Raw genomic sequence first — 17,000 nt, forward strand, 5'->3', positions numbered from 1 at the left:
AGGGGAGGGCCAAACACAAGAAGAGGACATGATGCCCGCATGCCGTGGCAAACGGAAGAGAAGCATATTAGAGCGTCGCAGAAACTAACAAATGGTAAGCTATGGTTGGGCTGTAAGCCCACTGTATGTAAACAACATGTCTTGCAGAGACGGCGCTTTTGCTGTTTAGGCGAAACCTAAAAAAATGTGGCTCATGCGTGGGAAGGGCTTGAGATGCAGTGGCGGAAGGCAACACTGGCCAAGTGCCAGATGCTATGTCTGGAAGCATAATAGGTTCCCTGGATTTTATCTGGAAATATAGCCTATAGGGATTGCAGCCCTGACGTGAGAATAAACAATTAAACTACAGACCCCTCCAAAAGTTTATTTCTGAATTTTCTTGGTCCTTTTATAAAGAGGATATAGTTTGGGAACTTTACAAAATCCATCACAGCCTATGCTTAATTTATTTTAATAAATAGTTAAATAAGTGCAGGGGCTTCCAGCACCACCGCTGAATGCCAGGGTCGATGGTCAAGGCTACCAAGTCTTTATTCCACCTCATGCCTCTTTTTTCCACCACCCTCTCCTTACTGCCTTCTTTACAACTCTCCTGGGCATTCTCTTTCCTTCCTGCTTTCTCCCTTGGTCACTCCAGTCCTTTGATCCTCGTCCCTTCTGTTTCTTAATTTTATGACTTTCTCTTTTTTCGCTCTGGATCAAACTTTGATAATGAAAAAATAGTACAGGTTTCCAAAAAGGGTGCTGGTGCCCACCAAGTGGTGTAATGCAAAATGAATCCCCCTCTACATTCTGAATGTAAAGAGTGGCCCCTGAGTCTCCCATATCTCACAGATATTCGTTGGCCTTGTGCTGAATGGGGGTCCCGATGGGTTATGCGGCCCCTAAAAGGCACCCTGCTCTTCGGGGGCCTGCGTTACGCCTCTGTGTCCACCACCAACACTGATTGCAGCCTTTCATTAAGCCTGGAAAGAGCCACTGAAGGAGACGTAGCGTTCTCTACCCAGTGGCGTAGCGTGGAAGGGTGCAGGGGGGGCCGGCCGCACCGGGTGCAACATCTTGGAAGAGACTAAATCCACGGGTTAGGGGGCGCAAATTACTTGCCTTGCCCCGGGTTAGGGGGCGCAAATTACTTGCCTTGCCCCGGGTGCTGACAACCCACGCTACGCCACTGTCTCTACCACACACTTCAAGGCAATGTGAAAAATGACATTCTTTTTAGCAAAAAAGTTGGACTTTGCCACAAGAAGAGACACTTTGGCAGCTTTGGGCCTGCAAGCTTTTCCAGCTCTCCCTCTTCCTCTGCCCCTTATGGATTTTTCAACAACAATTTATTAAGAAAATGACGGAAAATCTTGTTCCAAAGTCTATTAGGCTGACGGACTGTGCCCGGCTGAAGGCTCGTGTACAACCTAAACCCAGTTGGTGATGCCGAGCTCGGAAGGAGAACATTTTCATGCAGTACTGTAAAACAGTGTCCATTCTGAGGACAACAGGACAATGGAAAAAGAGCCATACCATACAGAGAGAGGGGTGCACAAAGTTTGTCAATTTAATTTTTTTCTTGACAATATTTACCTGTGCACTGTGGGGTAGGTTTCATTCTATTCGTAGCGAGCCAAGAAGGAATGCATGCAAAGGTTTGCTCTATAAATGTACCTTTTGCAACACAGGATGACAAGCAATCAGAATTTACTTAAAAGCAAATATGGAAATGCTCAAAGCTTGTCACCTTTGCTATATTTGCAAAGTTTTCCATTGCGCTTTGATAAGATTTCAAAAGAATAAAATGCCTTCCAACTCATAAGAAGTGCACTACATAGAGACCCATGAACCATGGCTAAATTGCAGACATCTGCCTCAACCGCAATATATCTGTGAGAAGATATGTTACATACGCCTGCAAATAGGCATCTAGGTACTTCCGTGATCAAGAGGGATGTTTCATTTCAAAAATCTCTTTTTGTGGAGGGATGTATGGGAACTTACATAGTACAAGGTGAATATTGATTTGCCAAAGACACAGCTTTAAGGGGAAGCCTTAAGGGGAATCCTCAACCAGTTACTTCTAGTTAGGGTTGCGCCTGCTTAATAACCACTGGTGCTGAAATGGATATAAAAAAGTAGTAGGTCAGAAAACAAATTCTATTGTACAGCAGGTCCATCAAAAGACCTACGGTTCATAGGCCACCTCAAGTTGGACAATAGAAGCCCAGTAGACAAGTCTAAAATGAAGGGGGTGCTGTGTGAGGAAGGCCATCACTGGTGGGTGAATTACTGAAGTACAACCCAAAACAACTGTTAACCTCTAAAGAGAAAAAAACTTCCATCACATAAATATTCTGACATTTGAGGATGGTAAAATATGCATGATGTGGGTAGAGCTATAACACCTGGAAGGTAACAGTAAAATGGCCGAAAAATGTGTTGCTGGGTTAAAAGACCTAAAGGTTGATGCTACTCAGAAGACAAACACTTCCAGTCCAATTTCCAACATAGATCATCTCTTAAATGTGTGAGTTGTTGTTTTCTTTTTGTAGTCAAACTCCAGTTATTACTATCAGTTCATTTCATGTCCTCCAGCACTTTGACCTGTGATGGGAAGCAGGAGGTCAGAGTCTTTGGCCTCCCTCTTTTGGTCAACCCCTACTGGTATTCCATATTGTACATGATTGAGTTTAACACCATTCACTTCCTATACATTGCTCACCATGACAGCAGTTCTCTCTTTGTGAAAAACAAACTCTGCGGCAAATAGCTCATCATCCCCTATTCGGAAACTCGAGGGTTATAGCTTACATCATCCCTCTCTATTGAATTCCCTACCAATGACAACTGAAAAGCTAGAAGGCTAATGGAGATAAGAGAATAAATAATATGACTAGTGTCAATGAATGGAAGCATGAAACAAACCAAAGTCTAACCACTCGAAGAAAGAAGTTCCAAATATTGTCTATCAAACTAATGCCTAACTGCAGGCCTCTGCACAAATGATCTACGCCAGTACCTTACTCCTGTCCAGAAAGGGAAAGACCTGTGGATCCCATTTAACAATGAGGTTTATGATAAACCAAGCAAACATAAAAGCACTGGACAGCAAAGGCTGATTTTGAGGAAGACAATGCATCACAAAGGGAAGTTACCCATATTCAAGGCCCCAAAAGCCAGATCAAGCCATTATAATAAAGCAATCAGAAAGAAACAATTTAATGTGGTTTTAATTTCTGTTCCGCTGCACATTTATGAAATATATGAATTTATAGAGTCCACATAAAATTATTTATGATTTATTGATCTGTAGCTATCACATGTCTGGGGTTTAACTTGTTGCACAACTCCTTACCTCATTGTTTGGGTAATGCAAGTCCATCAGCTGGCCAAAGGCATCTGTAACTTTCTGCAGCACTTCCTTAAGTTTAACAGGTTTCCGAAACTGGATAATCCTGCGAAATGAAATGTGAAAAAATTAGCAGGGGTGTCTTATCAGAAGGTGAAATTCAGACAATTGTTGCTTTCGACTTACACCCTTTAACGCTGTGAGCACCCCATTTAGCATCTGCCTTCCATCATAGACCCAAGACAAATAGAGAGTTTGTCCACTGTCCTCACACCAATATTAGGGATGCACTGGCTGGACCCTGAACAGCGCAAGTTTCACATTTTGCAAACACGCAGGACAGGAAGACTCCAATAGGGCTTTACCAGACAGCACACCTTTCCTATATGGAGAAAGATCCCTACAGTACTTCTTGGCTCTCAAGAGCAGGGCAGCACCCCGTGTAGGTAGTGCTGAGACTCAATTGCATGGCAGCATGGGCTGTGGTGGACTATGGTATTCACAGGCAGCATGGTCCGCTCCAGTCATCTGAGCCTCACCGCACAGTGGGCCTCATTCCAAGTTTGGCTGGCGGCGGGCGCCGCCAGCCAAACGGGAACCGCCACTTGGCCGCTCCGCGGTCAAAAGACCGCAGAGGCCATTCTGGCTTTCCCGCTGGGCCGGCGGGCGCCTGCCAAAGGAGCGCCTGCCGGCCCAGCGGGAAAGGCCCTGCAACAATGAAGCCGGCTCCGAATGGAGCCGGAGGAGTTGCAGGGGTGCGACGGGTGCAGTTGCAACCGTCGCGATTTTCACTGTCTGCAAAGCAGACAGTGAAAATCTTTATGGGGCCCTGTTGTGGGGGCCCCTGCACTGCCCATGCCAGTGGCATGGGCAGTGCAGGGGCCCCCAGGGGCCCCATGACACCCGTTCCTGCCATCCTGTTTCTGGCGGTGTAAACCGCCAGAAACAGGCTGGCGGGAAGGGGGTCGGAATCCCCATGGCGGCGCTGCAAGCAGGGCCGCCATGGAGGATTCTCTGGGCCAGGGGAAATCCGGCGGGAAACCGCCGGATCCCCTTTTCTGACCGCGGCTTTACCGCCGCGGTCAGAATGGCCCTGGAAGCACCGCCAGCCTGTTGGCGGTGCTTCCGTGGTCCCCGGCCCTGGCGGTCATGGACCGCCACGGTCGGAATGACCCCCAGTGTGTCTCTACTAATTAAAAGTGAAGGCACCATAGTACTTGGGTCCCATTATTGGGTGTAGTAAGGGCACCAGACTCAGGGGGTGCAGGGAGCCAATCCCATACACCTGCCATTGCTGAACACATTGGGAGAGCTACCTCACAATTTGGAAATAAGACGAATCGCTCGCCTCTGCTATGCTATGGTCAGGGAAGCAACATGAATGGGAGGGGATCCAGTATTTAAAGGGTGTAGCAGTGGTTGTGCCATCGGTCCTTCACCCCACACTGACAGGAAGAGGAACCAACTGCAACACAAAGGGCACAGACCTGTCCAATGAGTCTGGTGGGGGACAGGCAGGGCAAGAATACTCCCCCCCAAAAAACTTATTTGTATAAGATGAAGGTTGGAGAATAGAAGAGACGGAGACACAGAAACACAAAGGAGAAATGAATTATGCTTTCTCTCTCCCCCCCACCGGTAGGTGATGGTCAGTCAGTCAGTCAGTCCTTTGGAGGGAGGTGGGAAGCCTGGCAGTCAGAGGGAGAGTCTGGCACATGCCTTCTCTCTTCCCCAGGAAGGAGACTTTACCATGGATACAGAGTGAGACCGGAAGGAGCCAACTAGTAGCAACCTATTGAAATGAGAAGCAACTCCCTTCGAACCATTTAGAAACTTGTCCTTTAAGAAATCGTATCGTTCTGCATCAAGCTTTGCGGATTGGGAATCACTGGCATTGAAACCCCTCCCGCCCCCCCACACACACAGAATCATTTACAGCAGCACCACAAACACGTCTTGTAGCTCATGAATTACATAATGAATCATATTTTTTAAACTAAAAAGCGTGCATGTTTTTAAATAGAATAATTTATTAGCCACTAAACAATATGCAAATGCTTGAACAAACTTTTACCTAGTGAATTTCGCCATTTCTGTGATTTTCAGCGGCAAATGCAGGTTGGTAAGGATAATTTCAAGCCAATAGGACAGGTGACTCCATACGGGTAATTTCCAGGTTCAAGTTTAGGAATGCATGAGAATTTTGTATTTTGCCATAAACCGTAATCTAAACCCACACACGCGATTCGACAATCAGCAAAATGTGCAAGAACGATCTCCATTTTGTTTAGAAAGTGTCAAATTGGTGGAATGACGTTTCTGCTGATCTGGCCATAATAATGGACAAAATGGGCAGGCTGACCACATCACCAACCTGGACTGTCTCTAGAAACAGATTGGAGCAGCTGAAAGAACAAAACAATCTAACAATTTCAAAATGGCGGCAAGTGGTTCTCAGTAAATGCAGTTGCTCCTAGATGTAACGGTAACACGAGCGTTTCAGCTGCAATCATGGAAAGAGGATTATAGTGAAACTGCTGGTAATGAGACTGCCAACTTTGGCGACATTGGTTGCACCATGCCTAAGATGTTTGCGGAAAACATATATTGAAGTTTTCCACTACTGCAATTTTTACTCAAATTAAAACTCTTGTTGTCAGACATGAGTGTAAAGGTATCTTCACTTTCAAGGTATTTTTAAAACACTTCTCCTAAAGCATGGTATCTCTAGACTTATAGTTATCTCCCATGATGGGTTGCAAGTAGCTGGTAATTAACTCCTGGAAGCAGTCAACACTTCGAAACCAGGTCAAGATAGTTTAGGAGCTGCTACAATCTTATCATAACATGGTCAGATTCATAATTTTTCATTCTCAGTAATATGCGGTCATTTACTTCATCTTGGGTGTTGCTCATTGTAGGGCACTCCGTAAAAAGTCTGCACTCCTTGACATCCCATTTTTGAGGAGGGTTCCCATTGACTCGAATGTGCAGTCATTTGTGTCCATTTATTGTATCATATTGTAGTTCCATTTTTAATAAAGCTTATAACCTCTGATGAGGCAAGTAGCATGCTACAGCGGGAACTCAGGGGTATAGGTTAGTCATTTGTTTAATTAATCGATCAGTTCCACTTGTACTCTTCAGGTGAAAACCATTCCATGCATTAGTCTAGGATTCTTGTGAATTGACGTTAATAGGTTTTAGTCTTGTGTTCTAAAGACAACCAATTCACATAGTACTTCTAAGGTTTTTTGTGATTGGTTATTTTTGGTTACTTAGGTTAGAAATTAGAAGGGTAGGTTAGCATTGTCAATTAAGTGATTAATTATTTGAATTGAAGGGGTTGAGAAATAATTGCTGGTAAGAGATTTTGTGAATTCCTGTAAATGATTTGAGACCTGTGCAGGTGAACTACAAACACATTTGGAGATTGTGGTGTACAAGGAGGAGACATATATAGTGCCTGAGAGGTAGTATCCAGGTGATTAAAAGAGTAGAGCAAGCGAGGAGGAGTTGATGGGACTTCAACAAGGAAGTCTTGCTCGTCTTCATTGTCTTGAAGGACCAATGGTCATTCCACGCGTGAGGTGCTGTAGATTGTATAATCTTGTGCAATTTATAGTGTGTGTACGGTGGCATCCGCGGATGTGTACTCGAGCTGTATCACCATGAATGCGTGAATGAATGAATGAGGGAGATTTATAAAGCGCACTGCTGTTCCGAGGAAGGACCCCACGCTCATGACTCATAACGATAAAGAAGCTAAGGCGACTGAGTTACTTTACGTTTTTAGGGATTTATGGAAGCCCACTTTGTCTCAACTCATGTGTTACTGCCGTGTTTACGAAGACCATGCTAGCCTTTTAGATGGAGCGTGTGTTTCTGTTGACACTGCATTCCGTAACAAGCTGTGTCCTTTCAAGCAGTTACTGCAAGAGGGTGGACAGGCTTCAAAACCGAGCTTTATTGCTTTGGGCGCTGTGCCTGAAAAGTTGTTATCTGAAAGTGTTCTGAGCTCCAGATCAAACAAAGAACTCTGACATGTATGAAATTAACTATTTCTTCCCAGTTGACTACCACCACAGAAGAATCCTGGCCTACACAGTCCCAACTGCATTCAAACCTGAAGCGCATAGCACAGTCCAAGGAACAATCTTCATCTTTGCAATGAGCATCACAGGAGAAGCTCTGCCTGGAACCCTTGCAAGTGTTCTGTGGCACAAGTAAACTCCCGCCTCTCTCCTTAAAACCTAGGTGAAGCCCAGACTCCTATTTCCTTCTTCTGAACTAAATGAAAAGTACAATGCCAAGGTACACTTGAGTGTTATTGCCAGCCGAAGTGGTCACTAATGACTGTTCCTGTCCTGTCCAAGCACTAGAAGCCTGAGATGAAGGTGTTTGCAACTCTGACTGCTGTGCAGGGCCGGCTTTATGGCGGAGCGACTGGTGCAGCCGCACCAGGAGCTGACTTTGCTGGGGTGGTGTGGGGGTGAGCTCTGTTTAAAAATAACTATTCGTTTGAAAACAGGTGGACTTCCTTGTCTGTCCAGCAGTTTTCAGGCAACAATAAAAATGCTTTTCCTGAAATACTATTCTTTCTGTCTAGTCACATCAACGGTTTAATTTTTGTCTTCAGTTGATCTCATTCCTTGAAATATTGTCCCTTGACACTTGTGTGCAATTATCCTCCCACTCTTTCCTCTCACACTATCTTTATATCCTTCCATGAATCTTTGCATTCTCCTCCACCCTATTGTTTGTTTTCCTTAATGTTCTTTCTGCTCTCTGTTCCCCATCATTGGATTTTCATTTTTTCCTTTACTGAACCATGAAATGTGGAATCCTCTACCCCATTCTAGTCAATTTACTTCTTTGTTACCTGGTTGTAAAACTCATCTGAGACCGTATATTAATTTTCTATTTATGTCGTAAGGTATTTTCCTAGTTATATCTTAAATCTTGGATTGAAATGTGTTGCGGTGCGTCCTGCACAACCTCATCCTCCACGTCCCTTACGCTAATTACAGCTGTCAGCGGTTTTACTATTTTTAGTGCTATCTTACTGTTCCTCTGCCAGTGAGATAATATTTCACCTTGTAAGAGTTCATAGGACAAACATCGTATGCCCCTTGGTTTTGTCAGGACTCATCTTTATTAAATTTGTCCTTTTTAGAGTCAAGCCTGTGTGAGTCATGCTGTAGTGCATGCACTCTCACTTGCGAGATATTACTGTTCACAAAAAGGGCTGGGAGGCCCGCCTATTGCTTACCATTTGCTGTCTTCAGCTTCACTCTTCATTGCAGCCTCTTTAATTGGCCAGTGCAGACCAAGCATCACTTCAAATCCTTTATGTGGCGCACCGACCAAACACAGATTGATTTAACTTAATCAGCACTCATCTGCAGCTCCCTGCATGAATTGATGTACTATTCCTTCCTCCTCACCCACTGCCTCCTCAAAAGCTTTTTAAATTAGTTTAATTATTTATTTTGCTGTTTTATATAGGGCGAATTCGACCTGAAGGTATTGGAGGGTGTTACATGAGCATCAATAACATTACATACTTGTTCTTTTTTGTTTGTTTGAAAGGAAAGGGGGAAATTAGGTGATTTGCCATAATCGCAGGATGTTGAGCCAACGCTGAGACTTGAACCTGGTTCCCCAGTTCCAAAGTTGGAAGTTCTGGTCACTAGCCACCTCCTCTGCCATTCATTTCATGCAGGAATGTGCTGAACTAACAGGAATTGCATGTCTAGGATATTCTTTTTTATTGTATATAGTAAAGGCGATCCTGTGCAGTGATACTGTAATTTAGGACAGACATGTGGGGCTCTTTGTTGCAAGCAGAAGTACAACGAGATAAAACAGAGCATCTTCGGACTTCTTCATTACATGCTGTTAGACAATGGCAGCCATGTCTTGAGTCTTCATTATTGCAGGTTTATGATAGAATGAAAGGGGTGCTGTTATTCATTCCACACAATTATTAAGGATGACATTTATAGTTGGAAAGTAATTCATGCAGTGACCCAAACGCTAATCTACTCCACTCCACTGTAATCCATTACAATCCACCCTAATTCAGTGTAATCCACCACAATCCAATGTACTCCGCAGTAATCCACTCCAGTTCATTCCAATCCACTGTAAACCACTCCCATCCATTTCAATCCAGTATAATCCACTCCAATCCAATACACTGTAATCCACTCCACTGTAATCCACTGTAAACCACTCCATGGTAATACACTCCACTGTAATCCACTCCAATCCACTGCAATCTACTACACTGTAATCCACTCAACTGTAATTCACTGTATTCCATTCCACTGTAACCCACTCCAGTGTAATACACTGTAATCCACTCCACTGGTTGGATTACTGTATGAAAAAGTTCAGGTGAGAAGCCACATTCTTATCCACAGCAACAGACTGTGGCATTCAATTCTTAAATTACTCAGCAGAGAGCATGATTTTGGTTTTATACAGTGTAATGACTCCCAGAAGGCCGATTGCCCATCTGTCTGCCTACTTTCTGATGCTTGTGAGAAGTGAGTACCAACACCCGAGGAGTATATGCTACACCCCAGGTCCACATTTTCCATTTTTGTATCTTCCTTATTAAGAAATTTGAATGAAATGGAAATCTTGGAAAAAGTGCAATAAATTAGACAAAAGAAATAATAGGAATTTCATGAATAAAAAAACAACAAAGGTAAAGTTCAAGCAAAATCAACAATAAACAGGAAAGCCCATTGTGAAAGAGTACTACAAATAAAACACAAACGATTCTGCTGCATGTCTTTATTCAAAGACATGCAACACGCAGTGAGCAGGGCTACCACACACCCTCCTCCAAACACACTTCCTGCTGAATCTCTATGGGAAGCAGAGGGGCATTATGGAGGACCCTCCAGCTCATGCGGTGTCACTGTGTGCTTTAAATGGAATTACAGAAGTGCATGAGCTCACTATTGAGAGTGCCATCACTCTCCTGTTAAATGTATTGCAGCAGTGGTGAGAAGTGCAGGGACATTTTCTTTCAAATGAAAGAAGTGCGTGTACTGAGTAGTAGGAGTACCTGTTTGCTCCTGAGAAGTGCTGGTACTCTCCCATTAAATGTATTGCAGAAGGGCTGAGAAGTGTAGGTACTTCCCCTTGCAAATTAAAGAAGTGCAGCTACTTAGTACCGGACACAGGGTTCTTTCACTCAACACGGCCATGTGGTGAGGGCCACTGTCACACGGTGAGCGGGAAATCCTTCCACCCAATGGGTTTCCAGCTCAGGCCTGAAGGCCCGGCACAGCTGTGCTCTATCTAAATCCTCCTCAAGTATTATAAGTGGCTCCAGGTGTTTTTGTTCCTACTGGAGAGGAAGTCACGTGCAAATGTTCAGGCAGTACAATGGGGTCCGAAGCATCACCAGTCATAGCCCACCCCTGTCCAAGGCCCTGCTCCCTTTTCCTCGCACCACATGTTGAAAACGAATCCAAGACTGGTACATCTGAATGCGTGTGCGTAATAAGTTCGTTTCTTCAGAAGACTTTGCTTTTGTATTAGGTCGATGTCATCACACGAGATAAACCAAACGGTTCAAATGCAGAGAAGATTAAGCCCTTAACCTCAAAAATCGGCATCTACCAGCCACAGACTAACTTTTTCATTGAAAACTATGGCCACAAAGGCAAAGGATGCTGGGAGAGTGCGTCAGTGGTATTTTATGCTTCGTGGAGGGGTGTGAGGGGGAACCCCGAAAGCTAGACCGGTAATAGCTGACAAGAAGCAAAGAAAGATTTTTGCAGGCGCATGGAGACAAGACAGGAAACAGACGTTCCAAGTGTTCGCTACTGATAAACAGTAAAAAAAAAAAAAAAAAAAAGAGTTAGATTTACCTCTTCTCTTCGTCGTATTCAAACTTGATCCGGGCATCCTGCTGAAAGAAAACATCGACAGTTCAGATGGGAACAGAGCGGCAGATGCACAATCTCACAGGGGGCTCTGCGTGAGCTGGGCTCACCGAGGACCGGGAGAGCGAGGGGCGGCGAGGGGGCAGCTGGCTGGGCCTGCGCGCTTGGCCAGGACGACGGGAAGGGACCGTGCGTGTCAGCGCTGACACTTCCGTAAAACAAAAACTCTACACATGACATTTTGAGATTTTCCTTCCCCTTTGGTCTCCAGATTCTAAAAGCAGATGCTCCTGGATTCGCAGGATGCACAGTATAATTTTAATACATTGTGCCAAAAAGCCAGTCACCTTGACTGGGCCCGTGATTTGAATACGGGTCCTTCAGCTCTTCATGGAGGTAGCAGGGCCTAACATTTTCTCTGTGGGGAAACCCATTTTTCTATATCAGCGGTTCTTAACCTTGTGGTTTCTGGGGACCTCAGTCAATGACTAGAGGACACCGGGGACTCCTACCTATTTAATTTCTACGATCTGAAACTCAAACCAATGAACAAAAATACCGATACAAGTTTACATTAAACAAATACATAAATTACGAAATATCTTGTTTAATACATACACAAAAGATACACATAACTAACTTTTAATACCAAAGGAAGGATGAAGCGTTCCAGAATTCGGATGTATTTTTAAAAGGCAAAGTGATATGATAGGCACTTGCATATGTTTTTGTCTTTTTTGCTCGTTATATATGCTTTCTTCTGCTGGTGTATACTAGTGCCTTAATTTGGGTTACCAGCTGACAATAGTACTGTTTGCTCTACTTGAGCTGCTCCCATAAACCAAACTAATACTGGTTTAGTTTTCAGCTTAAAATTTCAAATTCTTTCAAATTTCCAGTACATTTCAAAATGTCAAATTTTACATTTATCCAGTGCTTAATTTGTAAATAAATAAAAACATAGATACCTGCTAAGGACCTGGTTAGGAGGCCACTGCGGCTTGCACCATATCAGTGCTGCTTGTGTCAACACAACTACAAACCATCACACTCCTACAAGCATGCCAATTCAGACTATTATATGCCCCCCCCCAAAGCTTTAAGATGGCTTGGGAGACAGGAAATAGACATTTTAAATGTAGGTTGAATTAATAAATAACTGCTGTTGTGCTAAACACTAAATCAGACAAAGAGCGCCACCATGTGGCAGACTGTTATAAGGCCCGGTGCTGACAATTAAGTGCTGATGCCAAGCACCGGAAACCACTGGCTCAAATTTAGGGCTGCATTTATGCAGCTTATGTACATATACTCTGTTAACCTGCCTAACAATATTTAATTTTTTGAAGAGTCGCAGATCCCCTGAGTAGGTGTCACGGACCCCAGGTTAAGAACCACTCTGCAACACCATTACATTTGTGACTTTCCCTGTAGAAAGGCAACCACACCTTCCTTTCTGGCATTTGTAAGTGCCTTTGGTAACTAAGATTCCACTAATCCAGATCAGTAAGGATGTTTCTGTCAAATAATGCGTTATATCGTTTTCTACCAAGGTAGCCACATTAATAATTATTAAAAAAAATAATTGCTGCTGAGGCTGGGTGTGGACTGTAAACACATCTGAAATTGAAAAAGTAATTACATTTACACGCATTTCTTCATTTCCCAAATTAAATACATAAACCAAATAAATTATATGTCAACATAATTTTCTCAGATTGAACGTAAATTTGCTCTGCACTCGTTTATAACAGAGGGTCACAGAAAGTCTGTTCCTCGATCTAATAAACTGGTTAATGTAGGTGGCAACCTGCTCAACTAAAGACAATTTTTGCCCTATGGTAGATATAACAGCAAAGCCAATAGGTCTCACCTCCTAGTCCTATCAGCTTTGTCCATTTTTTAGCCATGCTGTACAGCATCACTGCTGCTATGCAACAATGCTATTAAAAAGAAGAAAAAAAACATGATGACAGCCTCCTCGTCATTTTGTAAGCACATGCATTCGTTCACAACGTATGCTGATGCCCACAAAATGACATGGGCATTTTTTCTTTTTATGTACTAATCTGGCAGGGATTGATTAAAAAGTGCAAAAGCACTAGTTTAAAATGCATTGTGAAAGAGCTAACAAAACATACTAAAACATTAAAAAGATGAAAAGGTTGCAGGAGTGAGTTCGGAAAAAGCAACACTGGGCTGGGGAGAAGAAACATAAGCAAAAGAGAGCAATGTGGACCTTGGAAGAAGGGGTGGTAAAAGGCACAAAGAAGAGAGAGAGTGCAACACAACTGGGAAGCACATGTGTGAGAGAGAGTAATGTGTAGGGGGGAAACACACAGGGGAGATACTATGACCCACCCAAGGGACAAACACAAGATTGACAAGTTGGGACACCAATAAGAAGCAGAAAAATGAAAGTGACAGTAAAGCCACCAATAGTAAGCAATGGGTGGGCTGCAAGACCCTGTATGTCCTTGGTAAGACCACAGTATGTCTTTTGCAACCTGACAGTTCGCACTGCCTGGTAGTCTCAACCTAAATTAGGGAAGACAGATGCTCATCGGCCCTGGTGTGGAGAGCTTGAAGAAGCTATTGAGTTTGCAGGACTGCCTACACCAGACAGACCAAAATTGGATGCAATAGGGATTTTAAGTCTAAGTTACAAACGTTGCAGGATCTTAATTTATTCTCATCTTTAGCCCATCAGGATTCCTTCCTAAGCAAATTGAACCACACATTTATGTAAAATCTATGGAGAATAGCGGGACAGAGTAAATACACCAGATGAGACAGGCAATAAGGAAGTGGAGTTTGCTCTACAAAACAAAATGGATGAAGTGAACTCATGCATGGCAAATATTTGTGAATAGGCCTATTAAGTGTGGTATCAAGCGGAATGGCACAAAAGGAGGTGAAAAAAACATCTGTAGTAACTTGGCCAGCATCATTACAGGATTGCAGGAACTTGGTGCATGGGATACTGAGCAAGCAGAAACTCTGATTTCAGAAGGTAGTACTACATCTGGCTAACGTAACTATTTGTCCCCTGAATGGGACTGGACCACAAAGACCCTGTAATGCAGGATCATTTTTAGGGTCAAGCCTGCAAAGTTTTGCTTGCGAAACGCTTTAGGAGTTAGAAAAGGGCTCGGAGACCCGTCCATGTCACATCAGTGTCTTTCATTGGTTCGTGGGCTTGCCTGTTAAAATCGGCTTGCTTTCATTAGTGGAAGGCATGCATATGTCATGCCTTTTCCGGTGGTTAGCCCTCCTCAAGCGCAGCGACCAAGTACTGAAAACATGCGAGGCTCGCTGTTTTCCGTCCGGTTTGTGGACTAATTTTTATCTTTGTTCGCAGCGCGATCTCGCTTGGCAGAAGTCGAGCGCTTTCCATGACATCGACCCTGTTACATAGTTAATTGTACCTTTGCCGGTTACGTAGATAATCACACTTTTACCGATAGGTTTCACTACCACTGAACTGTAGCAGTGAAAAGTCTGGTTGGGTGTTTACAACTGCTAATAGCTCTAACTCGGAGAAATGTGAGACCCGTTGCATTGCAAATGCTTGTTTGCTGGTTGCCACCACTTTCAGGGTTAAACCTGGTGACATTTAAGTCTGCTCAGTGCAGGAGGGAATGTCTGAAACAGGACATTTGGGTGATGGGAGGTAGAGATTAATTGCTGGAGGCAGAACAGCAGGGTATAGCCCCCGCATCAGTTTCACTGGCTGCAATGGCCTGGCTGTAATGTGAGTGGTATATCTCACTGAGTTACTGCTCCGGGGACACATGCCACTCATAACGAGGCCCTCAGGGTGAAAAATATCCACAATATGATTTCTTTGACAAGGAGTTTTAATTTCTTTATGGACAGTAATAATAAGTGACAGACAGTGCAAATTCCCATAACATGGGAGAGGATGTAGTGGCCTAACTGCCTGCGCTGCAGACTTCAGAGACGAGGAATCGAGTTCAAGTCTCAGTGTCAGCTCAACATCCTGCGATTCCTGGCAAATCACTTTAGCTCCCCGTCGCCTACAATTCAGTTCCTTGAGACCCTCACGGATGATTTGCCACGCTTTACAAATCCTGTTCCTTGAGACCCTCACGGATGATTTGCCACGCTTTACAAATCCTGTTCCTTGAGACCCTCATGGATGATTTGCCACGCTTTACAAATCCTGGATTTAATGCATGGATATACCGCTCAGTCTCCATCCCTACGTTAACTTTCTCCACTGGTGTATTATAGAGTTTAACTTCTGCCTCCGCCCACAGAAATACAGAACAGAACCTCCACTGTGAAAGATACCAAAATTATATTTATTGCAGTGGCAGCTGTATAGTGCTTCATTCGTCTGAAGATAGACAGAAGCGCTTTAGGGGTTGGGTAGTATGCTAAGCCCTGGAGAATGGGAGGGAGGTGGGAGGCAGTTGAAGGAGTACTTTGTGACAAGGGTGTTGAATTGCAGAGAATGCTTGCTAAGAGACTGACCAAAGGCCTCTTATCCAATAAAAAGTTCACACAACCTAGCAGAACTGAGGGGGTGAAGGGTAGCTCTTAAAAGCTCCAGTGTGTGCCCAATTCACACTCATCTGTGTCATTTCGAATAGAGCGTGAATCATTTTTCCGAGACAAAAAGCTGCTTAACGGAGATAGCACTCTGGTGACGTGTGTTAAAAAATGGCGTCTTGTATCCAATTGAGAGTCTCGGTTTCTCTTCCTTTGGGGACTCCTTAGTTGAAATACAGGTTGGTGAATAAAAAAACCTAAAATCGTACTAAAAGCATTCTAAAGATCGAACTGGTCCAAGGCCTATCAAAATGGCTAATGTCACGAGTCTTAGGAACGAAGACATTGGTTTTTCTAGTTTTTATTATTAAACTATTTTTCATCGGTCGTGAGCATTTTGGGAAACTGTGCATTACATTTTTAAACTCAATAATGTTTTATGCGTTTGAAGGAAACCAAATTAAAATGTTGTAAAACCCCACACTTGGAGGAGGTTGCCACTAGAATGAGTCTATGGGGAAATGTGTTATGACAGCCCATCCTGCTCTGAAAGCAGCCAGCGATCCTGCAGCCTACTGGGGAAGTCCCAGGGACGAATGGCCACGTGATTTCGTTCCAATTTTTTTTTTTTTTAAAGATTATATTATTCAGCCATTTGTGAAATTGCGATCATTTCCGTTTGCGTAATTGTGGAAAATGAAGCGATGTTATGCAAAATTTAAATTTGGCATTTTTTTTGTGTGTGTGTTGTGTTTTTTTTGTGCAAATGCTTTCTTCCAAAACTGATGCAACAGTGCAGTGAATAAAGGGCTCTTACTGTCCGTTTGTTTTGACTCAGCGCTTTGAAGACAACATATTATTTATCAGAGCGAAACCAATCCCTGTGGTGGAATGGTGTAAAGTCATGAAAAAAACATTAGGCCTGATTTAGGGTTGGGCGGAGGCTGTTACTCTGCTCCATGCACCACGATCCCATAATAGCCCATGGAGATCGCACTAGGGCGGAGGGATATCGGACACGTTTTGTGATTGAATAACCCCGCCTGCCAATGTCCGAAACTACCCGAATTACAACATTATAATCGAATTTCACGCCTATAGACCGTTTAAACAAATAGTAAATTAGAGGATATTATTTAAGAACTGGAGCTCGTTCTCTGAGTTTAAAGCTCTAGCTGAGGGCGCTCACTGCAAGTATGCTCAGTCACTGACAGTTGTAATGCTCACGAGTAAAG

General features: G+C 43.6%; 1 protein-coding gene across 3 annotated transcripts in view; it reads right to left on the reverse strand.

Annotated features, from left to right (window-relative positions):
* The window catches only part of LOC138261743 (mitogen-activated protein kinase kinase kinase 3-like), a 377,725-nt gene that overhangs the window by 83,713 nt on the left and 277,012 nt on the right, over window positions 1-17,000 (reverse strand). For 2 of the 3 annotated variants that reach the window (XM_069211062.1, XM_069211060.1), the window contains exons 4-5: window positions 11,233-11,273; window positions 3,344-3,443 (exon numbers count right to left, since the gene is read on the reverse strand). In XM_069211062.1, the coding sequence (XP_069067163.1) occupies window positions 3,344-3,443; window positions 11,233-11,273 (141 nt within the window). The remainder of the gene's footprint in view (window positions 1-3,343; window positions 3,444-11,232; window positions 11,274-17,000) is intronic. The other variant, XM_069211063.1, reaches the window with a different exon arrangement.

Source organism: Pleurodeles waltl, chromosome 10 (assembly GCF_031143425.1).
Source record: "Pleurodeles waltl isolate 20211129_DDA chromosome 10, aPleWal1.hap1.20221129, whole genome shotgun sequence".
In the NCBI taxonomy this organism is placed as follows: Eukaryota; Metazoa; Chordata; class Amphibia; order Caudata; family Salamandridae; genus Pleurodeles; species Pleurodeles waltl.